At 38.5% G+C, this 25,298-nt stretch overlaps 1 protein-coding gene across 2 annotated transcripts in view; it reads right to left on the reverse strand.

Annotated features, from left to right (window-relative positions):
• LOC124614744 (serine protease nudel-like) overlaps positions 1 to 25,298 on the reverse strand; it is a 68,302-nt gene that overhangs the window by 17,116 nt on the left and 25,888 nt on the right. Inside the window, exons 5-7 of one of the 2 annotated variants that reach the window (XM_047142970.1) lie at positions 23,797 to 23,913; positions 17,184 to 17,294; positions 15,091 to 15,225 (exon numbers count right to left, since the gene is read on the reverse strand). In XM_047142970.1, the coding sequence (XP_046998926.1) occupies positions 15,091 to 15,225; positions 17,184 to 17,294; positions 23,797 to 23,913 (363 nt within the window). Of the gene's footprint in view, positions 1 to 15,090; positions 15,241 to 17,183; positions 17,295 to 23,796; positions 23,914 to 25,298 lie in introns of both variants that reach the window. The other variant, XM_047142969.1, reaches the window with a different exon arrangement.

A 25,298-nucleotide genomic window follows, 5' to 3' on the forward strand; every position in this document is an offset into this window, starting at 1 on the left:
CATGCATTTGATGACCAAAATACTGCATGAGCAACTGATATGGATCCTCAAAGTTACATCAATATCTACACTCCACAAGCCACCTTATGGTTTGTGGAGGAGTGTACTTTGTATGCCAGTGTGACTTCTTCCTTTCGCTATTCCAGCCACAAATGGTTCATGGGGTAAAAGGACTGCTGGCAAGCCTCTGTGTGGGCTCAAAACTGGCTGATTTTATCTTCATAGTTTTTTCATGAGGTACACATTGGTGTACCAGTATACTAGTTAACTTTCCTAGGAACATATGCTCTTGGAACTTTAGAAGTAGAAAATACAGTAATTCAGAATGCAGCACCTGCAGTGTCTGCCACTGGAGGTAGCTGAGCATCGCTGTGACACTTTTCCACTTACTAAATGAATCTGGAATGAAACATGCTGCCCTTCTTAGGATCTTTTCTATTTTCTCTAACAATCTTATCTGATATGGATCCTAGACTGATGAGTAATATTCGAGTATTGGCTGAATGAGTGTTTTGTACAGTTCCTTTGTTTATCATCTACATTTCCTGAGAATTCTTCCAATTAATCTCAGTCTGGCATTTGCCTTCCCTGCAATAAATTTTATGTCACTGTTCCACTTTAAATCACTTTGTAAAAATACTCCTAGATATTATGTGGAAGCAGCTGCTTCCAGTGACTGTTCTGCAATAGTGTGATCATAAAATAATGGGTCTTCTGTCAATGTGGTCACAATATGTTACATTTGTTCCCGTTGAGGAACAATTGCCACTACATGCACCAAGCATCAATCCTTTGCAGGTCTTCCTGCATTTTTCTACAATTTCCTAGCACTGCATCTCCTCCGTATACAACAGCATAATCTGTGAAAAGCCTTATGAAAGTCCTGATGACCTCCTTACATAACCTACTACATCATTTAGTTACATTGTGAGAAGTAGTGGTCCTCTCTCTTGGGAAACACCCAAAATTACTTTTATGTCTGAAGACTACTCTCCATTCCGAATGACATGCTGTGTTCTGCTTGCTAGATACTATTCAGCCTAATCACCCAGTTGGTCCGATAATCCATATGCTTCTATTTGTTTATTAGGATCCAGTGCAGAACAGAATCTTACACCTTCTGGAATCAAGGAACACAACATCTACTTGGCTGCCTACATCTGCTACTTTCTGGGTCTCATGGATGAACTGAGTGAGCTAGGTTTCATGTGATCCTTGTTTTCAGAATCCATGTTTACTCCTATAAAGTAGATTCAAGTTAAGTTTCTCAGACACAGTAGAGGGCTTCAATCCTCCACACTGTCATACAACCACGCACAGCTGGACATTAATAAGGCAGCCTCATTAACTTTATCAACGATACATTTTATCTGCCGCTGGAGCAAGAACTAGAGAAAGTAATTCTCCCACCTTCCTGTAGACTCTGTGATGCTAGCAAAGTGTAGGGGGCAGTGGGGAAAAAGGCTTTTCTGCAGGTAGTATGACAGTAAAAATGATGGAGAGTATTAAGAAAAAGTTGTTTCATTAAAGCACTGGCAGGGGACATGATCCCGTCTCCAGAAACTTAACCTCTGCTGGAAGAAGACTGCTTTTCCTCTCACGAAAGACATAATGATTATTTATTTATTGGTCCAAGAATCAGTTTTGTACATACATTGTACATGTGATATAGGACAGTGGTAAATCTAGTTAGTTTACAGTACAGTAGTCATTTTGACTACATTGTTGACATAATAAAAATGCATAATAATGCAGGTTGCTGTACTACATTGCATCTACATGTGATAGTAGTAGTTATTAACTGAGATGACATGAAAAGCACAATGTAAACTATTTTATGAATTGACAATTAGTGAAATTTGGTAAATGAGGTTCACTTATTATGATGTTCCATACACTCAGACAAAGAATAGAAGCAGTGGTCAAGCAAAACTGTTTTAACTTTATTTTAAATGCATTTAATGTTGGTATGCATTTTAGGTAAGAAGGTATATGGCTATATAACATAGCTCCAGAATGACACACTCCTCTTTTGCACAAGTTTGTATTTACTGTGTAGGTTCATCTTCTGTCTAGTTTCGTGTGTGTGTGTGTGTGTGTGTGTGTGTGTGTGTGTGTGTGTAGTGAGGATTCTAACAGCATACACTAGTGAATTCAGTCTCTCATTTAAATTGTTTAGGTGTACCTCCCACTTCAGATCTGCCTGAACATGTACACCTAAAAATTTTGTATGACTGACCTTCAACACATTTTTCCTTCGATAGCGAAAACAGAGTTTGTGGGATGGAGGTTTTGGGTGGTATGAAAGTTAACTGCTACAGTTTTTTTCAGAATTTATGATGTGCCTATTGGTCTTGAAACCAGTATGCTAAGGTACGCGTAACTGATACTGCAGCCTCCTGCAGATTTTCCTCATTCTATGATTTAATTAGAGTATTAGTGTCATCTGCAAACAGTACAGTGGTTCCATCGTGTAGTTTACTAGCCAAGTCATTTACATACAGCAGAAATAGGACAGGTCCTAGAACTGACCCTTGTGGGACTCCATACTTGATTTTTCTGGTCGTCACTGTAAGAGCTAGAAATTGTTCATGTTCCACTATCATTGTGATTTATTTCTATAATCTGCTGATGATTACTGAGGTACAAGTGGATCCACTTTTCAGACTAGCCTCTAATTCCATAATTACTTACACTACTGGCCATTAAAATTGCTACACAAAGAAGAAATGCAGATGATAAACGGGTATTCATTGGACTAATACCTTATACTAGAACTGAGATGTGATTACATTTTCACGCAATTTGGGTGCATAGATCCTGAGAAATCAGTACCCAGAACAACCACCTCTGGCCGTAATAACAGCCTTAATACACCTGGGCATTGAGTCACACAGAGCTTGGATGGCATGTACAGGTACAGCTACCCATGCAGCTTCAATATGATACCACAGTTCATCAAGAGTAGTGACTGGCATATTGTGACAAGTCAGTTGCTCGGCCACCATTGGGCAGACGTTTTCAATTGGTGAGAGATCTGAAGAGTGTGCTGGCAGGGCAGCAGTCGAACATTTTCTGTATCCAGAAAGGCCCGTACAGGACCTGCAACATGCGGTCGTGCATTATCCTGCTGAAATGTAGGGTTTTTCAGGGATCAAATGAAGGGTAGAGCCACGGGACGTAACACATCTGAAATGTAATGTCCACTGTTCAAAGTACCGTCAATGCGAACAAGAGGTGACCGAGACGTGTAACCAATGGCACCCCATACCATCACGCCGGGTGATATACCAGTATGGTGATAACAAATACGTGCTTCCAATGTGCATTCACTGCGATGTCTCCAAACACAGATGCGACCATCATGATACTGTAAACAGAACCTGGATTCATCCGAAAAAATGACGTTTTGCCATTCGTGCACCCAGGTTCATCGTTAAGTACACCATCGCAGGCGCTCCTGTCTGTGATGCAGCATCAAGGGTAACTGCAGCCATGGTCTCCGAGCTGATTGTCCATGCTGCTGCAAACGTTGTTTAACAGTTTGTGCAGATGGTTGTTGTCTTGCAAACGTCCCCATCTGTTGACTCAGGGATCAAGACGTGGCTGCACGATCGGTTACAGCCATGCGGATAAGATGCCTGTCATCTCAACTGCTAGTAATACGAGGCCTCCTGAACCCACCGATTCCATATCCTGCTAAGAGTCATTGGATCTCGACCAACGCGAGCAGCAATGTCGCGATACTATAAACCGCAATCGTGATAAGCTACAATCCGACTTTTATCAAAGTCGGAAACGTGATGGTACGCTTTTCTCCTCCTTACATGAGGCATCACAACAATGTTTCACCAGGCAACTGCTGTTTGTGTATGAGGAATCAGCTGGAAATTTTCCCCGTGTCAGCACGTTGTAGTTGTCGCCAGCGGCACCAACCTTGTGTGAGTGCTCTGAAAAGCTAATCATTTGCATATCACAGCATCTTCTACCTGTCAGTTAAATTTCATGTCTGTAGCATGTCATCTTTGTGGTGTAGCAATTTTGATGGCCAGTAGTGTAATTTACACAAGAGAATGCCATGATCAACTACATCGAAGGCGTTACTTAGATCTAGAAATATCCCATATTATGTTTATCATCCACTGCTTTTAATACTTCATTTAAGAAGGCAAAAATTGCTGACGGAGTTGACTTTTCAGCTCTGAACCCATGTTGGAAGTCACTTATCAGCCTCTCTTTATTTAGGAAAACTATTAATCTTCTAAGGAACATTTTTTCCGTAATTTTTCTGAAGCCTGACAAAACAAACTGGTCTATAATTAGCAATATCACTTTTTGCACCGTTCTTATGCAAAGATGTTACTTTTGCAGTTTTTAGATTATTTGGAAATACGCCACTCTCAAAAGATGAATTTATTATGTCTGTTAGTGGTTCCACAATAAATGTTGCACTAGCCGTGATAATAGCATCCGGCATTTCATCAACACCCACTGAATATTTATTAGGTAATTCTTTTTTTTTTGACAGTTCCTCAGGGGTTGCTAGATACAGGAACAATGTGTTTGAATGAATTTTTCCATCTGAGTGATGAGTTGCTGTTTGTGATGGTGTGTATTCATTAACTGCTGTGGTAAGTTTGAGAAATAATTGCTGAAAGCACTAGCAACATGTTTGGGGTCAGATAGTTAATTTTTATTCATAATCAGCTCTATATTATTGTGATTATCTGGCCTGGTACCCACTTCTTTCCTTATAGTTTGCCAGGTTGCTTTAGTTTTATTCTTGGAATCGCACAATATTTTGTCATTTTCTAGTTTTTTTGCTTTTGAAATAACTCATGTTGGTATTCTTTTGTATCTTTTGAAATATGCAATAAAGTCAGGACTGGTATTATGCTTGGAGTACTCATACAATCTCCTTTTATTTTGAAATGATGTCCTTATCCATTTTGTAATTCACTTGTTTGTTTTTTGAGTAGAGTTCAACACAGTTGTTTTTTTGGGAAAAGCCATTTAAAAAAAAAAATGTTTGAATGTAGCCATAAATTTATATTTCTCACTGGTCTTATTACAGTCATATACATCTTTCCAACTTTCATGCTCTAAGAGAGAACAAAAATATTCCATATGTTTTACACTGAAATTCCTTACAGAGTGTTGTATTCGACTGGGAATTTGGTGTCCTGAAACACTTATTGCAAGAATTTGAGCATAGTGATCGCTAAAAACCGTGTTTACAACTTGTGTGTTATAGGCATATTTGCACGTATTTATCAAGATCTGCATCTATTATTGATCAGAGGTAGGTTTTTCTCGAGTTGGTTCAATTACCGTTGGACTGATGTCGAACGATTGTAGTAAATTTATAATGTCATCTCTGAATTTATTGGATTTCAAGAAATCAGTATTAAAGTCACCACAGATAATTATATTTTTCTTGGGAGAGTGAATTTCTTCCAAGAGTTCCTCCATGTGATTGTAAAACACTTTTTTTGTCTCCATCTTGTGACCTGTATACACAAATAATAACTGTATTTTGCCTTGCTAGTTGAGTAATAGAGAGTTAATAGAGAGTTCTATATCTTTTTCACAGGACAGTTTATGATATTTAGTTACACTATTGAATTCAATATTTTCTTTAACATATATACAAAGTACCCCCACGACTCGATATTTTCGTACAAACCATCCTTGCAAGTTTGAACTGAGGAAGGTATGTTTGCTCTAACATATCTTGTTTGACCCAGTGTTCTGTAAAGCATAGTACAGAAATATCATTTAGATCATTTAATATTATTTCTATTTCATTTAGTTTATTTGGGAGCGACTGAACATTTTGATGGAGTAATTTAAAATTAGGGACAGGGAGGGAATCATTTCTTGCTTGACCACTTAGCTCACTATTTGAGCTAGTGTACTTAGTGGTAAAAAATACTCATGTTTTCCATGGATGGTATTCATGGTGTTTGCCGTGTGGCTTGCTGGTTCATCGTTTGTGGGTTCCTGCCTTTCTTCTGTCAAAATGTTCCCAATTTTCACTTTTTTCCCATCCTTTTTTTGGTATGACTTTCATTGGGCTTATTTTTTGTTATTAAATGGCACTTTCACTTCAAGACTGGCACTTTCTATCTGATTGTCCATTTGTGTATGCTTTTTTCCTGTACTGGTACTTGGTTTTTCGGTTTTCACCATGCACATGAAAGAAGCAAGCCTATTACAAATGTGAATCTTTCCTTGTTTGTTTAGATGTAAACCATGAGTTGTATACTCATTTCTTATCAGGCGTTCAATTTTGAAATTCACAGATAATCTCTTTCTGCACACGTCTGTGGCAGTGTTGATTTTTTCTAACATAATGCAGTTTGCAGCTTTGATTTTTCCATTTAGACCTTGTGTGTCATGTGTAAGTGATATTGGATGAATTACGACATTTGTTTTTGCATGAGTTTAAGTATGTATTCCAAAAGTATCTTTCATGTTCCTCTGGAATTCTTCCAGAAGTTTATCAGATAGACAAGCTATTTGTTTGTTTTTCAACTTAGTACACAGTCATGATGGTCTGTATTCCATCATCTATGCAGCACAGTGTAGACTGCACTATTGAGAACACAGATCAAAACCAGAAATCCAACAGCAACTTACAAAACTATCAAACTGAGTAATCCATTCTGTAGTTTCTTTCTTACGTTAGCCCCAGTGGGGCACCGTCTTTTCAGAACAAAATGTGTATTTAGCTGATATTACATCAGATCCAGAAACCAGTGAAGAGATTTCCAGAGATGTTTTATAGAAAACTACCTTACATTATTCTATTTAGTTCTGTATCTTCATTCTCTTCCACAAACAAATTAAATGAATTCCAGTTACTGCACTTGTATATGATATTTCACTAGAAATCACTTCCAATGCTAATTTCAGCTTTCCTGTTGCTGTATCCAGTACTGCTGTGATCAAAAATACATGGATATTTTCCCCCTAGACCAACAAAAATGAATACTGAACTCAGAACCATTTCTGATTTTTCTGGGTACACAGACTACCACACAACCAAAGCAGAAATGTTAGTAAACTGAAAGTTCATAACCTGTAAATAACAAAGATGTGGTGTGCAGCTAAAAGTAGAGCATGCCGCATTCATCTGCCATAGTGTGGCATGCCATATGACTCAGCTATGTCAATTCATTAGACTGAGTGCGTTTCATCTGAAGTTGCAAGCTAGATGTATGCCTTGTTCCAAGCTGTGTGCCACACTGCTTTCAACATTACTCGGTAAGCACTCTGTCTTACTTGCTTAGTCTTGATGTGGTAAAGAGACACACATAAACAACATGATTTTAGTTCTTAATGCACAAATTTGGTTTTAGAAAATAGAGTTTACCAGCTGTATCCCTAACTTCACTACCAACATAACAGCTCAGACAGAATTATTTCCACATTATTTGTCAGGTCTGATGTTTCTATGATGAAATATATTATAATAGTAAGGGAACATTCCAAAATGTAACTAAATGATCTTGATGAAACTTGGTGGATCCGTAAAGGGATAAAAATAGTGCAATTTATATTTTGTTCATTTTTGCTCAGTGTCACTTTTCAAGTGAAAAAACACACCTCAAAAGATAACTTGGCATATTACCCTTGAGGGAATATCTTCAAAACCTTGAAACATAAAAAATGTGTTTCACATAAATATATACAGGGTGATTATAGTTAAAGTTATAACTTTCAAAACACTGTAGAAATAATACCACTGGTCAGAATGACATCAAATTGCAGCAGAATATTATCAGAGAAGGGGGAAACATAAGGCAGAAGAAAAAAATAGTGTGAGGATTGATCAATAGATGGTGCTGTATGTGTCAGAATATGTAAATGAAAACACTTGTCATGCACACAACCCACTGATGTTGATATAAACATGCCAGGTACATGGCTTTTCCTCCTTCGTGTCTGTGATGTTTGCCATGATTGTCTCAATGCAGGAACACACACTGCTTGTAAAGCTGTATTACAAGAATGATGACTGTGCACACATCACTCTCCAGAAGTTCTGGACAATGAAGGGTTTGAAAAAAGGCGTTGGTCCGATGATTGATGTGGAGAAATTCGAAAAGATGTATTCTTTCGCTGTGCAACTAGGTAGAGGGAGGAAATGAATTGATTTGACATCAGTGGAAGCAGTGGCCACAGCAGTGCAGGAGGAGATGAGTGGTGGTGTGCAAATGTGTAGTGCACGGAGAATTACCCGAACATTGGACATACCCGTGAGCACAGTGTGTAAAATCCTACAAAACGTCCTTCTTTGCTATCCATTCAAACTTACTCATGTGCACGAGTTGCTTCTCGTTGACCCACCAGCAAGAGAGACCTTTGATTTAGAATTTCTTGCTCGCATGGAAGTGCACAATGACTGGCCATGGAAGATTTTGTGGACAGACGGAGCCCACTTCCATCTGACAGGATATGTCAATACACAGATTTGTCAAACATGGGCAATGGAAAATCCACACGCAAATCAACCGGTACCACTTCATCCTGAAAAGGTCATTGTGTGGTGAGGGTTTATGGCATTGTTTATCATAGGGTCATATTTTTTCCAAGAGACAGATTCTTCCGGTCCTGTTACCTGTACCATCACTGGTAAGCACCGAGTCTTTTGCGCAACCATGCCACTCCAGCTCTCCAACAGTGTGGATGGGATCATTTTTATGCAAGATTGTGCACCTCCATGCATTGCAAATCCAGTTATGCACTTGCTGAAGTGGCATTTTGGAAATTCTATAATTATCATCCACCATTTACCTACTGCCCGACAATCCCAATCACCTAATCTTAATCCGTGTGACTTCTGGCTGTGGGGCTATCTGAAAGATGTTTGTTCAGTGTTCTGACTGCAATCTTAGCTGCACTGAAGTCCTGGCTTGTGCAACACATTCTGAACATGACCCACAGAACTACTTTGATCAGTTGTGGAACATGCTGTTTCTCAATTTCAACTTGTTGCAGAAAATGGTGGACAGCATATTGAACAAGTTTTGTGCCAGTCACATGGAAATTAATAATCCAAAATGATTTCAAATGATGCCTTTTATGTGGTTTTTGTCCTCAGGACAATTAAAAACCGATGTTAGTGATGCTTTTCATGTGGTTTTTGGCCTCACAACACTTAAAAACTGATTTTTCCCATCCCATGTGATATGACCTTGCCATGGTGGATGGGCTTACGCAACTAACAGTACCACGCCTTTACACCCATGCACACTGAGTAGTACAGTTTGTTCAAATCAGACGTGCATGTTAGGCATTGTTATATGATTCATTCGTCATTTTAAGTCTACCACTATTAAATTATGATGCTTACAGCACCATGTTTTGCTACATTTCGTAACTATTTATTGCAATTTGATGTCATTCTGCTCAGCAGTGTTATTTCTACAGCAGTTTATACAATTAACTTTAATTATAATCACCTCGGATATGTCTGAAAGAACAGACACCACACAGACATGTAATTAAGATGAGATGGCCAATGATCTCTCCAGTGCAGATGCACACCAGGCTTGAATTCTTATGGGAATAAGCAAAACATCATTACTCATGAGAATAATGGGCAAAGCAAACTACATTAGTAGTCTGTAGATAAGTTGACAATTTGGGTCTGACAGGAGGCATGCTAGGGCGGTCCATGCAATTGAAATGACCACTGTGTCTGGATGGCTCATAGGTCAGAGCATCTACCTAGTAAGCAGAGGTCCAGCACAAATTTTCAACTTCCCCCTTTGATTTTAATCAATGCCTGCTTGTCCGTAATTCCTGTGTGTCTTAATTAATAATGGCTGCTGGATCAAAAAATAGTGTCTGCTCTTTCAGACATGTCCAAAAGAACAGGCATCAAACACTTACATATTTTCTTAATTCAAAATAATAAGTATCTTATTATTATGATACAAAATCATTACAATAATGGTAATCTGTAAATAAATGCTTAAATGAAACACTTTTTTACACTGTGCACATAAAATGAATGAAATTTCTTCACACACTGTGCATAATAAAACAAAGTTCAGCAGAATTCTGAAATTGTGGTGGGTGATAGTTTAAATATCCCTATTTGTACCAGGCGTACTTTAGCACAGTGGAAAACCTCAGCAAACAGAACTGATTATGTACTAGTAACTGCAGCTTGAGTATATTGTTTCTCTAGTGGAGACAGATGTCAATCATTCAGCAGAGCTAGATCTGAAAATCTTCTCACAAAGTTCTTCCAACATTAAAAGCTGTAAATGTCCAATGACTGTGCCTGTCCCGCAAGCCTTTTGGGATCACCAGATGTACAATTCCTTACCCACAGGTACAAAGTTCAAAATAGTTCTTTCACACTGACTACCCCACCACTTTAATAACAACACAGATTTTTCTCCCACACAGGAAAAATTCTGTCAAATATCTTTTGATGTCACAAGAACATTTGGGACTTCAAAAAGAGATTCTTGAATTCTCAGTCCAAACATTCCATTAGCTTCTTTTAAAATTATTAAAAAATGGGGTAGAAACAAGGATATTTAGAGGATCACCAACCATTGTTTGAGAATCCTGCTGAATTTCGTTTTATTTTGTGTTGTCCATCATGTGTATTATGTGAAGAAATCTCAATGATTTTATGTGCATGGTGTAAAAACATGTTACATTTTAAGCATTTCATTACAGATTGTCATTATTGTGATGATTTTGTATCATAATAACAAGTTGCTTATTATTTTCAGTTGACAAAATATGAGAGAGTGCTGGAAAGTCATGCTTTTGACCTTTGTGTGAAAACTCTTAAAGCTTTTTGACATAAAACTAACTCTATTAACATTCTACATATTTATTATTCATGCCTACACATGTATTTCTCGACTTAGTCATCCCGGTGATCAGCACATTTCTCTCAGCAACAGACTAGTTTGTCAATATCATCATTGTAGAATGTTTAACTTTCTTGTTAGAGCCACACCCTCACCTCTGCTTACACTGCTTCATTACTATAAACGTTAAGTCCCCAAATGTGTTCTTTAAATTTTGGTAACACTCTGCACTTCATCACACATGTTGAGTTTAGCACTACCATTTACACCATTACAAGCACGAGCAACCCATCATCGCACATTACTGATTTTGATACAATCATCACCATACACAGCTTTCAACATAGGCACTTGCATCAGAAATGTAGGCAAGTTGACTGAATAATACCTCTACTGATACTAGAACAGAATAAAAAAATTTGGAGGGATTAATATTCAGCACATCTTTGTACACATATGTGAAATGGCAAATTAAAAGACTAAGAAACAAGAATTTAAAACCCAAAAACAACAATTTAAAGCATAAACCCAAAATAAATACTTAAATAAGTAAAACAATTGGTATAATAATAAGCATTTAGATATTTTAATTAGATACACTGACATGACTGGCAGCTCATTGTGTACAACTGATTTTCAAAAAGAAATGGCATTTCAAAAATCAGTTTTAATATACAAGGACAGATCTGGCGTGAAAGCTTCTTTAATTTATGTTGTAACAAAAGTTTCCATTTTGCAAATTTAATTAATGGTGGTGCAGTATTATGCAAAATTTCTGATTGTTACAGAAGTTGATATACAGGTTTCAAGGATGTTACTGATTTCTTATATGACACACACACACACACACACACACACACACACACACACACACACACACACACACACACTCTCTCTCTCTCTCTCTCTCTCTCTCTCTCTCTCTCCCCATCTTCAGGCCACGAGTGGCCTACCGGGATCATCCGCTTGCCGTGTCATCCTCAGTGGGGGATGCGGATAGGAGGGGCGTGGGGTCAGCACACCACACTCCCGGTCGTTATGATGGTATTCTTGACCAAAGCCGCTACTATTCGGTCGAGTAGCTCCTTAATTGGCATCACGAGGCTGAGTGCAGCCCAAAAAATGGCAACAGCACATCTTATATGACATACATTTTTTAAAAACGTTTGATGATTTTGAAGAGATTCCCAATAAACCTAATATGCCAAATTACCTTTCAGGGTGTGTTTTACCCCTTAAAAATGAAATTGGGCAAAAATGAGAAGACATACATATTGTATTACACTCCTGGAAATTGAAATAAGAACACCGTGAATTCATTGTCCCAGGAAGGGGAAACTTTATTGACACATTCCTGGGGTCAGATACATCACATAATCACACTGACAGAACCACAGGCACATAGACACAGGCAACAGAGCATGCACAATGTCGGCACTAGTACAGTGTATATCCACCTTTCGCAGCAATGCAGGCTGCTATTCTCCCATGGAGACGATCGTAGAGATGCTGGATGTAGTCCTGTGGAACGGCTTGCCATGCCATTTCCACCTGGCGCCTCAGTTGGACCAGCGTTCGTGCTGGACGTGCAGACCGCGTGAGACGACGCTTCATCCAGTCCCAAACATGCTCAATGGGGGACAGATCCGGAGATCTTGCTGGCCAGGGTAGTTGACTTACACCTTCTAGAGCACGTTGGGTGACACGGGATACATGCGGACGTGCATTGTCCTGTTGGAACAACAAGTTCCCTTGCCGGTCTAGGAATGGTAGAACGATGGGTTCGATGACGGTTTGGATGTACCGTGCACTATTCAGTGTCCCCTCGACGATCACCAGTGGTGTACGGCCAGTGTAGGAGATCGCTCCCCACACCATGATGCCGGGTGTTGGCCCTGTGTGCCTCGGTCGTATGCAGTCCTGATTGTGGCGCTCACCTGCACGGCGCCAAACACGCATACGACCATCATTGGCACCAAGGCAGAAGCGACTCTCATCGCTGAAGACGACACGTCTCCATTCGTCCCTCCATTCACGCCTGTCGCGACACCACTGGAGGCGGGCTGCACGATGTTGGGGCGTGAGCGGAAGACGGCCTAACGGTGTGCGGGACCGTAGCCCAGCTTCATGGAGACGGTTGCGAATGGTCCTCGCCGATACCCCAGGAGCAACAGTGTCCCTAATTTGCTGGGAAGTGGCGGTGCGGTCCCCTACGGCACTGCGTAGGATCCTACGGTCTTGGCGTGCACCCGTGCGTCGCTGCGGTCCGGTCCCAGGTCGACGGGCACGTGCACCTTCCGCCGACCACTGGCGACAACATCGATGTACTGTGGAGACCTCACGCCCCACGTGTTGAGCAATTCGGCGGTACGTCCACCCGGCCTCCCGCATGCCCACTATACGCCCTCGCTCAAAGTCCGTCAACTGCACATACGGTTCACGTCCACGCTGTCGCGGCATGCTACCAGTGTTAAAGACTGCGATGGAGCTCCGTATGCCACGGCAAACTGGCTGACACTGACGGCGGCGGTGCACAAATGCTAGCGCCATTCGACGGCCAACACCGCGGTTCCTGGTGTGTCCGCTGTGCCGTGCGTGTGATCATTGCTTGTACAGCCCTCTCGCAGTGTCCGGAGCAAGTATGGTGGGTCTGACACACCGGTGTCAATGTGTTCTTTTTTCCATTTCCAGGAGTGTATTTTGAATCCTCTACATACCCATCAAGTTCCATTTAAGATCATTTATTTACACCTGAGAATGTTCCTTTGTAGTAAATAACGTGACAAAAACTGGTCAACACTGTAATTAACGTGCATCACATTCCTGACTGTTTCTGTAGTTGCCCAGCAGGAAATATTTAAATTTTCTCTAATTACTGCATATATTTAGTACGTCTATGTATTCAGTGCAATGTATTCTTGGCAGAAGCTCCTTCTTCAAAAAATGGCTCTGAGCACTATGGGACTTAACATCTGTGGTCATCAGTCCCCTAGAACTTAGAACTACTTAAACCTAACTAACCTAAGGACATCACACACATACATGCCCGAGGCAGGATTCGAACCTGCGACCGTAGCAGTCCCGCGGTTCCGGACTGAGCGCCTAGAACCGCTAGACCACCGCGGCCGGCGAAACTCCTTCTTGGTTATATGATTATGCTGGGGCATGTGGCGGGACAGTGGTGAAGTTTAGCCTATTGGGAGTGGGACTTTAGCCCAGCTGAGTTCTGCCACTAACTTAGCATCATCTACTCAGTTGAGTGGCTGCTGCTGGGCTAATAATATATTAGAGTGTGACAAATGAGAAGCTGCTATCGAACCTTGTCACTATTTGTGTTCAGCTTCCAAAGCATATTCACCCTGTTATTGAAACATATAACAACAACAATATGGTGGAATGGATATATCCACACATCATATAGATGAGACATTTAGTTGCAGATAGGTACAACAAAAAGACTGCTACATGTTTGACCAGAGACCTCAGCAGCATGAGACATTGTTCGTGTGTGTGAATCATGGGTTTTGTGTGTGTGAGAGAGAGAGAGAGAGAGAGAGAGAGAGAGAGAGAGAGAGAGAGAGAGAGAGAGAGAGAGAGACAGAGAGTTCAAATGTTTAACAGTCATTTTGTTGTACCTGTCTGCAACTCAACGGCTCTTCTGTATGGTTAGTAGTAAAATATGTAAGAGAAAGAAAATTAAACAGTCTCAATTAATCAAGGGCATTCTTTATCAATGAATTCATGGTAACAAGTTAGATGTAAATACTGATTTTCATATGCCTATTTTTTTCATATTTTGCACCAGCTCATATACTTGGCAGTTTGATGTATAATAATAATAAAAATAGTAATAATAATAAATGAAATGTTAGTTGCCTTTGCCACAGATATTTTCACTTCAAATTACTACTGTGCTCTTAGGTCATTCCATTGATGTCATCCATTCCATTGTTTGAACAACTAATTTACAAATTTTTACTGGCACAATTGAAAAACAAAGTATTTTTTTTATGTACCCAACAAGTTTACAGTTTAATTTGTGAGCAAAAATTTATCAATTTTCAATTATTTTAACAAAGTGTAAATAAATTGAATGATTTGAAACTTATAGGAATTCATTATCCTATGGTTGTACTTGAGTATTACAGAGATGCACATTTTATCATCACATGAGTGTTTTGTTCATATAAACATGACAGAGATAAGGCAACACACACAGCAATAAATATTTGGTTTTACTTACTGGTAAAAGCAATGTCCAGCTGAAATAAGCCAGTACTCTGATATAAGTGTGGCTCCACATTGAAATTCTCCCTCCTTGTAGAGTGCTGCCTGCCATGGCCAAGAACCAGGTCCAGCATTGCCACCTCCAACAATCCTGGAATGTCGAGACCTGTACATGATATATAATATTTTTATTAATCATATTTAACTAAAACACCACCATGTACTTACGATCCGAGTGAGAATGATAATTTGGAGTAAGTGAAAAACAACTTCAAATATTGACATGTAGAAGAAACGGACTACCCATCTTTTCCTTCAGTCTTTTAACATTAGGAAAAACAAATCCATGGGGTCACTGGGCAAAGGAGACTTCCCAAAGGAATAGATGGATATTCAATGTTTATGATGTTAACAGAACTAAGTCAAGTGTCTGTGTAAAAATATTACACAAGCTGACTGATAGGCACTTGTCAGAAATAGCTCGACTCTAAAGTTTTGAACTGTTTTTCTTCACAACCATGTAATACCACAGAAAACTTAATTGAATCTGAACAACAATCCAGTGAGTGTGTTTTTTTTCTTTTTATATATCAGCTGTCTTTACCCAAATGCTACAAAACGTTTGTTTTACAAGACATTATTTCTGATTCTTGGTTAGTGTTTTACTTCTAGCACAGGGGGCCAAGTTGCCCCACTTTTAAATAATTTTCAAAGTTCTACTGCAATTATTATATGTAGATTTAAATAAATTTGAAGATAATAGCTGTAATAAAATTACACCATTTTAATCATTGTACGTCTTGCCGTGAACATGAACCAGAAAAGGATAAAGGGCTGGATTTACTTTCTGTGCTGAAGACTACATGATATGAGAAATGGAAGCAAGTTATCTGTATTGGCAGTTCTCTACCAACACCCTTTAGTGGAAAAGCATTATATGGATAGTACATGAAGGAAGAGGTACAAATCATAAGGCAGAAATAGTGTGTCATCTATCTCCATAAGATAAACAGCAACTGGAAAATGAAATACAAACAATGGACAATAAAGTGCAGCATTGAGTAACCGTGGCCTCAGGGTCATGTGGTCATGGCATTGGACAGCGAAGGTGGAGATCTGGGTTTAAATCTCCCTCATGCACCACTTTTTTTTTCACAAAATTATGAACTGTCCATCTGGTCACTGACGTGTTTTCACTGTATTCAAAGTTGTGTGTGTATTGTGATGTAATGTCCATTTGCAATGGTGATGTGTAATGAAGGAACCACCTATTTGTTCTACTGAAGTACCACATGTTATGCCTCTTTTATTCGTTTTTGGATGTTTTGACTTTTGAATACCTTCATTTTAACGTAGCTCATACCTATTTATTTGCTGTTTTCATCTCTGTGAGAGATCTATTAGACATCTCTCTTGCTCTCACTATTCATTGCATTTACTTGCAATCATAATATAGTCTTACCACATGGCTTATATTCTATAAACAATGTGTAGTATGACAATTGCCAAGACTACAGAAGGAGAACAGACACATCAATGACAGATGAACAATTCATTAATTTATGGGGAAAAGAAAGGGGAGCCCATGAGAGAGGTTTGAACATGGATTTCCCCCTTTGCAGTCTAACATTGCGACCAAACAAGCATGACACCTTAGTTCTTGCAAGTCGCTCAATGTTGCACATCTTGAGGATGGACCATTCACTGTTTCTATTTTGCTTCTTTTTTCACAGTTCAGTACACCTTTTTCTTGTTTTCATGCTTTCTCTGAGTTCAGTTTTTGATGGGCTATCCACTGGGCCATTTTCTCACTAAATCTGAAGAAGTGCAGTGTGTAGTTTCCCTTGTGAGCAACACAAAAAAATTACGTCCCACAATTTCAACAGTACACATTCTCAGAAGGGTCAAGGAACATATTATTTCCTCTGATACACAACTCACCTCATGTAATGATGATGATGATGATGATGATGATGATAAAATCACAGAAATTCTATCATATAACATTAAAAAATTATGCTATCACCTAGCACATAATGGATCTTAGTCTGCACAGTACATATGGTAGTAAAACTAGTTGTCATAATATAAACAGTTGTTTTATGATACCTAGCCCACTGGTTTACAGCTTGTGGACGTATTCCACATTCCAAATCCTTGCATGTTACATGCAGCAATTCCTGCTGGGGGCACTCAGAAGGCTGGAATGACAATACAGATCTGGAAAGAAACGGAAATGTCTGCTTTATGTCCTGTTACAATGGATGCATTGCAGAACAATGTAGTAAATATGCACTTTGCAAAAATATATTGTTTATTCTGTAATATGTTAATTGCACCCTCAATGTTATGAATATAAGATTTATTATCTTTTATTCAAAATGTAGAGGTAAACCTTGAAAGTTTTAAGAAAATATCTGATCAATTCCATAGAAAAACGTTGACAGCAGCCTGCAGAATAATACATTATTGTGAAATTAAACATTATCTAACTGTAATAAATGGTTTAAGTAATACTCTATAGGACTTTCAGTCCTAGAGTTGAAACATGCAGCTTGTCACTGTAAAGTTTTACATTTCAAAGTGAATAAGGAGATCTGTATTGAAGATTCTTTTTTTCCATTTGTTTAATAGATTCAGACAAGAAGGAAACAATACTGTAAATTAAAATCAGTTGAGGCACTCAGCAACAGCAACAGTGTGCATTTGCTTTACATTTGTTTAACTGCCCTGTTCTGGTCCCATGTGATTTATATTTTGTTTAGGAAGTGAGAAAGCAGTCTTCAAATGTTGTTTTGAATTACCAATAGCAGCCATCTCCGTCTACAGAGTATTACTGAAGAACTTTTCCGAGAGTTTTTGGATGTAGCCAACACTAATTAGGTTGAAAGGGTGCACTAGTCCAAACAACTTTAAGAAATGTGCTTTCACAGCATATGACACATTATTGTAAAAATAGGAATTCTTGCTGAATGGAAGATAGGTGGAAGGGTTGGAGGAAAATAAGAAATGTATAAATGAATTAATGAAACTGGAGGTTATGAAAAAAATCTGAAAGAATAAATAGAGGGGGTACAAAGACAGAGGAGAAAATTAGGAGGTAAGAGAATAAACATGAAATAAATAATTCACTAACTAAAAAAAAACCTAAAGGAATGAGATAAATAGGATGAAGAAGAGAGTGGAGGTCATGGAGGGGGTGGGGGGGGGGGGGGGGTGGCGCTATGGAGCAAAATGGGCAAGAATAAAGAGTGAAAAATAAAGAGTGAAAAGAGAAAGAAAATTATGAAACTATCACAAGAGAGTGATTTAAAGTTGACAAGGGCGAACTACCAACTAGAATCAACAGTGCTTCAAGTGCCTCAACACATTATTCCATCAAGGATGTGACTTTTTCAAGTCATCTCTCCTAGACATCATTTCATCATCCACTATCACCTTCCACTGCTCTGCTAACTTCCAGAACATCTTTGTCAAATTGTAGGATGTTCCATGGCCATTATCCCTACCCCAATGTTTTGATACCTGGAATTGTTCCTGTGGTTAAACCTGTCCCATGCACCCACCCACCACTACTTACTCTATTGTCACCACTGGTAAGCCATGCAGTGGCACAGGGAAAGCAATATGTGAAACCAAACATCTTATTCTCCAAGTAACATGTGTTCAATGCGTGGCTTTTTATACATCAATGACCACCAATAAACTGGCTGTACAAACGGATGAGCACTGAAAAACTGTCTGCCTACATCTATTACCCATGTTTCTGAGCATGTTTTACAGCACAGCTCAAGGAATCTGAATGCCTGAGCAGTAACGATAGCCATCCTAGCACATGGCAAAGCATGACAAGGCATCAGGTCTAGATGGAATCTGTCCAGAGATGATGCAGGAAGCAGTTCCAATCATAGAGTCATTCTTAACATGTCTATTGAATAAGGCAATAAGACAGGACAGGGAACTGAAGGCTTGGAAATCTGCAGGTGCCATTGTCATAAATAAAGGCCTGAATCAAGATCCCACAAAGCTGAAGAGATATAGATCTATTTGCTAATACATTAGCAAAAGTTCAGGAGCGGCTACTCTCCAGACATCTTCAAAAGCACTGCGAGCTCCAGGGTCTTAGCATATGTCAGTTTGGCTTTCACAAACGTAAATTAGTAGACGATGCCATTAATCAGGTTCTCCAAATTGTAGACACAACAAACAATAAATATTGTACTACAGTAAATATTGTGCTGCAATTAAGATGGACATAGCAGATGCATTTGATAGTCTTTGGTGGTCTGTGATGTTCAATCGCCTAGGATGTTTTTGTATTCCAAAATACATACATTAATGTTCCATGGCTTACAGTACTGGTCAGACTGTTGAATGGCTTGCTGGGTGGCACAACATAACAAAAACAATTATAAAGGGCTGCCCTCAAGGCTTAATAAGTGGACCAACATTTTGAGACCTGACAATCAAGCCACTGATGGTTGGAATTGATGAAGCAAATGGAGTTGTTGCTCACCTTTATGATATCTCAGTGGTGGTTTCTGGATGTTCCAGACACAAGCTCTCAAAGATGCAGAGGTGGTGTAGGAACAACAAATTAATTATACATTTCTCTTCATGAAAAATCCACAACTGTTATTCATTGTCAACGATAAAACCACTACAGTTGTAAAAATTATTTATTTCTAAAAAGGAAGGCACTACCCAGTTTCAGGATAGATGTCCCATCTTCAGGTCCACCTGCAACAATTTTTAAAAGAATAATAATACCTATGCACATGGGTAAGGTAATCAAAGCTAAACAGAACCAACAGAAATTCTAAGAAAAAATATAGATACATCAAAATATGAGTGCACAATTATGCATACCTAAGATCAGAATGGGTTAAAATATTTTAAAATAGTGCATCCCTGGTACATAACATGCAAGAAAAATCCTCTAAGTCTACATCTGCCACAAAGCCTCTCACAGAGGACCTACAAAAAAGAATAAAGGTTCCCAACTAGAAGAGTGAAGGTTACTATGTATTTTATGCTTTGATTGTTACGAGTGATTGCTATTTTGGTTTCATTTTGGATTTTAGTGATGTGATTAGTGACGTTGTGAGCAATATTTCTTAAAAATCTTTCATTGTACTTTTTACTGTATGACTATTCTTAAGATGGTCAATAGCACACTATAACTACTGGTGTACGCTATAAATGTTTTACAGGTTTCATTCCTTTCATATTAGTAGTTCCACAGATTTGTGCATATACAAATTAGTTACAATTTGAAACTATGCTCTGTAAGTGTGCTATATGCATTCTTGAGTGACATTGCAGGAATTATGTCAGTTTACTTTGGTTTGAGCCTATTGGTCAGTTTGCAATGCATTCACGTACAGATGTTGTAATCTGTAATTACTGCCTCGCTGATATGTGAGAGAAGTTAGCTCTCATTACAGTGGATGACAGTTGGTGGTTTCTTAGACCTGTTGTTGCCTGGCACATTAATCTAAATTTTGACCATCAGATAGTGTCAGCAGTCCACTTGCTAACACTACAAGTACATGGTCACTCCTGCCTGCATTTCAGTTTTGGGTTGTGTGTTGTACTGACTTGATGGGTGTCTATGAAGCACCGGTGAGTCACAAATTTTGCTCGGGTGCAGACACTATTTCCCTCGTGTATCTGCAGATGCACAATCTATGAGGCCCCCTTTTTTGGATGTCTGACTGTTCAAAAGACCACCCATCTGTCTTCACACGGATCCATGTGTGGCACATTCCTCACCCTGAACCATTATAAGTTTTGTAATTGGGGATTTGGTTTGATTCTTTATATATTTTATTCCATTTAAGTGTGTTTTCTGCTCTTCTAATTGATGACCTTTATCCTTTCATATGGTCCTTCTCTGCAAGAGGCTTTCTGGAAGACCTAGGATTGAAGAGGACACACACTTGCATTTCATGTACCAGGGATGCACTATTTTAATAATTTTAATCTATATTAACCTTTATTATGTATCCCTGTGGACTCACAATGTAATAGGTGTTCTTTACTCAGAATTTCTATTGGTTCTGTTTAGCTTTGATTATCTTAACTATGTGGATAGGTACTATTCTTCTTTTAAAAATTGTTGCAGATGTATTTGAAGAGGAACACATGTCCTGAAACAGAGTAGTGCTTTCCTTTTTAGAAATAAATAATGTTTACAACTGCAGTGGATTTTATTATTGAAGCTAAAGTACATATATGCTGCTTAAGGACAAACTCTCCTTGAACAGCCCAATTGTATAAAAGCCCAATTACATGAAGCACTGTATGCAGGTTTTTAGAAGTTATCCACAAGGACAGAAGAACTTCTTAGCACATGTACATAAAGTCCATCCAAATGCTCCTAAAATTATGGAAAACTGCAAGCACCAGCACTGGCAACTTACCCCACAATCTGCAAAAATTTATCACAGTGCAACATTAATTGCCGTTGTGGTCTTCCCAACACGTGCTTGGACTCACTGGCTCCACCTGGTACGAAATGCAGCCACACTAGGGTGATGTGCGCATACAGTACTACACAAGCAGAGACCCTTCTCATAACTATGGGAGTATGTCCTGATGACATAGCAGTACAGTTTCTTACCACAGCATACAGGTTATGGTGAGATAACATGGGTAAAGTACAAGAAATTACAGGTTCCAGAATAACTAATAAGTTAGATCTTCAAGACTGGACTTGTGACAAATGGCAGCAAGACTGGAATAGCGACAATATAGGACACTGAGGATACAGGCTCCTTCAAAACTTCAGAGAGTACAAATGAGTTATACTGTCCCCAGCTGATGTATGGTTTATTTTATGACAGGGCTGTGGTGTTCACATTCACACTCCAAGTGGAAGTTAAGAGACATGAACCCCCTCAAGATGAAATGATGTTCCTAATTAGGAATGATGACACATTCCAGTAACTGAATATAATCACAAGTAATAGATCTAGGAATGAAAAACAGGTTCAGAACAGCTATTATAGACAGAAATTATGTACAAGAGATGTTAACAGAAGAGAAGAGGTGAATGACAGGGAATACATAAATGATGAATGACAGGGAATATGTGAATGACAAGGAGTTATGCAAAAGAAATGGCTGTAATATCGATGGTGAGGAAAGGATAAGCTGACAAATAGCATGAAAACACTGTGTTATCAGTGAAGTGTTGTGGTGCCTGTTAACAAGATCACACACAATTGTAATTTAGTTTTAATATAAATATGTTAGTTATTAGTAACAATATGATGTCATCATTTACAAATAGTTGTGATGATTACGTTTTTTTCCAAGTCACTAAACACTTGGACAATGAACAATAATTACAAATTTTTAAATGATACATTGGATGTATAGGTACAATATAGGTGGGAGATGAAGAGGTGGCTGGTGTAGGCTGTTTTCCCACTCAGTGCAGGCAAAACTCTTAATATTTACCAATGTAGCTGCAAACCAAAGGCTAGCTACAGAAATTTACACAATGAATGTAATAAATTTATTTTTTAGTTAAGAAAAGATTGTATACTTTTATGTAGAAATTTTTCAATTAACTGAACATATATAATCTGCTTTAGATGTACCAGAGGACGGATTTTTATGACTGTAAAAATAAATCAGATTGCTTGCTACACCACGTGGACCATTTAGATCCTCCAGCCCATTACCACCTTCTTTGTACTCCAGAGATGGAGGATTGCTCTCCAACATCTCTCACTTCCTGCCACCATCCTGGACTTACAAAATCTGTGAACAGTAACCCCCCCTCCCACCTCATTTTATTTCCACTGGTAATATTTAGCTCAGTTATTTACACAAAATTATAACAGATATAAAAATATTTCAGTAAACATAATTCCACAATGAGCTGTTTGTGAGGAATGCAACTGGACGAGTACAAACCACTACTGGCTGCTGTAAGAAGTATTGTCCTACTTAGTAAAAATGTATTTGAACTATAAACTTTTTGATTAAGTCCCATCTGATTGGGCTCAAATTTCATCCATAGCGCATGGATAGGCAATGTGATACATGCATGATTGCTGCTGATGTTACACAACATCTACATATCAGTATGGTACAGGATACATAAGTCGAGCAGAGACTGTACCTTAGCCTCTTAAATCACCTGATGTCACTCATCTTGGATTTTTCTGTCTGTTCGGCATCGTCCCAACTGATACACTTACAGAACTGGAATAGTAAATTGTAGAGTTTTGTCAAGATTTATGAGATTGTCTGGGGGTGTCTGAAAGAACTGGCACTCACTGCAGAGACAAATGCACTATTGCATTGAAAAACACTTTCGACAGGTACAAATGTATTGTAACACGCAGCACACTGCAGTAGTATTGTATTCTTGAAAAGGTAGGCAATGGGTGGAATTTGATCCCAGTTTTAGTTGAGGACGTAACTGAAAAGTTTACATTTCAAATACAGTCACACTAAGTAGGAGAATATTTCATACTCAAGTCAGCAGCAGCTCGTAACTCCTCCATCACCGTTATCTTACAGACAAATCATTCATGGACTTATGTATACCAGAATATTTCTGCTTGTATTATCATAGAAAGGAAATAACAGTAACATTTTATCAAGGGAAATAAAAGTGGAGAGGAGCAGGGCACTATTAACACATGTTTAAGTTATGTTTTTCTCTGGTCATTTTTAAAGATGAAACAGTTGTGGTTCTTACTTCTGTGTGTATTCAGTGCTGTTCGGAGGTGCAAACGTGATCTCAAAATAGTGATCATCATCCACTTCATCAACACTTTTAATTATTTCTGTCTGGTGTTCAACAGTGTCAAAATCACTGAAAATAAATGAGGAAAAATCACTCATTAGAAATTTGTTTTGTGAAATATCAGAATACAAGTATATGCATCAAGATTTAATGAAAGGTAACAACTTTCAGAATTGCAGCTATAGTGCAAAATATCACTTCACATATATCTTAATGTATCATACATAATTAAGAATGGCATAAATTAATGATTATAGCTTCATACTAAGACAGGTAAATCAACATTAAAAAGCTCAAACATATTACTCCAATCTTGAATTGCAAATTAAACCATAAATTGATAGCACTGAGGTTCTTGAGGAAATTTAAGTGTGTGGATGGCTATTGGTGAAAGGTGGGAATGTATTTGTCACAGCAGACAAGAAAGTCATTGAGATAGAAATTGAAGCTACAAATGAGATTGTTTGGCCACGACTCTGTATCAGGGTGGGAATAAAAATGGTAATTGGATCCTCCTATCACCCAACAGACTCATCTCCTGATGTAACTGAAAACTGTAGAGAAAACAACAGTTTGCTTGTATGTAAAGTGCTCCAGTCAGACTGTAATCATTGGTAGAGACTTAAATCATCCAACAATCAATTGGGAAAATAACATTTTTGTTAGTGGTGGGCATGATAAGACATCCTGTGAAACATTAGTCAATACCTTCTCTGAAAACTACCTATGTCAGATAGCTCAGAACCCTACTCATGATTCAAATACATTGGATCTAATGGTAACAAACAGACCTGACTTCTTTGAGGATGTCCACATCAAAACTGGTATCAGTGACCATGATGCAGTTGTGGCAACACTGATTATCAAAGTACAAAGGGCAACTGAAACAGGCAGAAAGATATATATGCTCAGTAAACTAGATAAAAAAAATCTGTAGTGTCACAACCCAATGACGAACCTGAAACTTTCAGAACAAGGCAGGAGAATGTTGAGGAACTATGGCTCAAGATTAAAAGAATAGTTGACTATGCACTGGAAGGTTATGCACCCAGTAGAACAGTTCATAATGAGAGGGACTCTCCATAGTATTCATTCAAATTTAGTCACTGTAAAAAAATTTCTCAAGAAACAGACACTACTGCATAACAGATGTAAAATAAATCATAGAATCATAGGACAAGAGATAGAGAGAGATGCTTAATGAAACATTTGGCTGTCAAGAGAGGACTGCATGAAGCTCTCAGTGACTACTGTAACAGAATATCATCAAATGATCTTTCACAAGACCGAAAGAAATTCTGGTCATATGTAAAGGCTGTTAGTGGCACCAAAGCTAATGTATAGCCCTAGTGAATGTGACAGGAACTGACACAGAAGGTAGCAAAGCAAACGCTGAACTCCATTTTCAAATGTTCCTTTACAAAGGAAACCTAGGAGAATTACTCCAATTGAAT

Source organism: Schistocerca americana, chromosome 1, assembly GCF_021461395.2.
Source record: "Schistocerca americana isolate TAMUIC-IGC-003095 chromosome 1, iqSchAmer2.1, whole genome shotgun sequence".
NCBI lineage: Eukaryota > Metazoa > Arthropoda > Insecta > Orthoptera > Acrididae > Schistocerca > Schistocerca americana.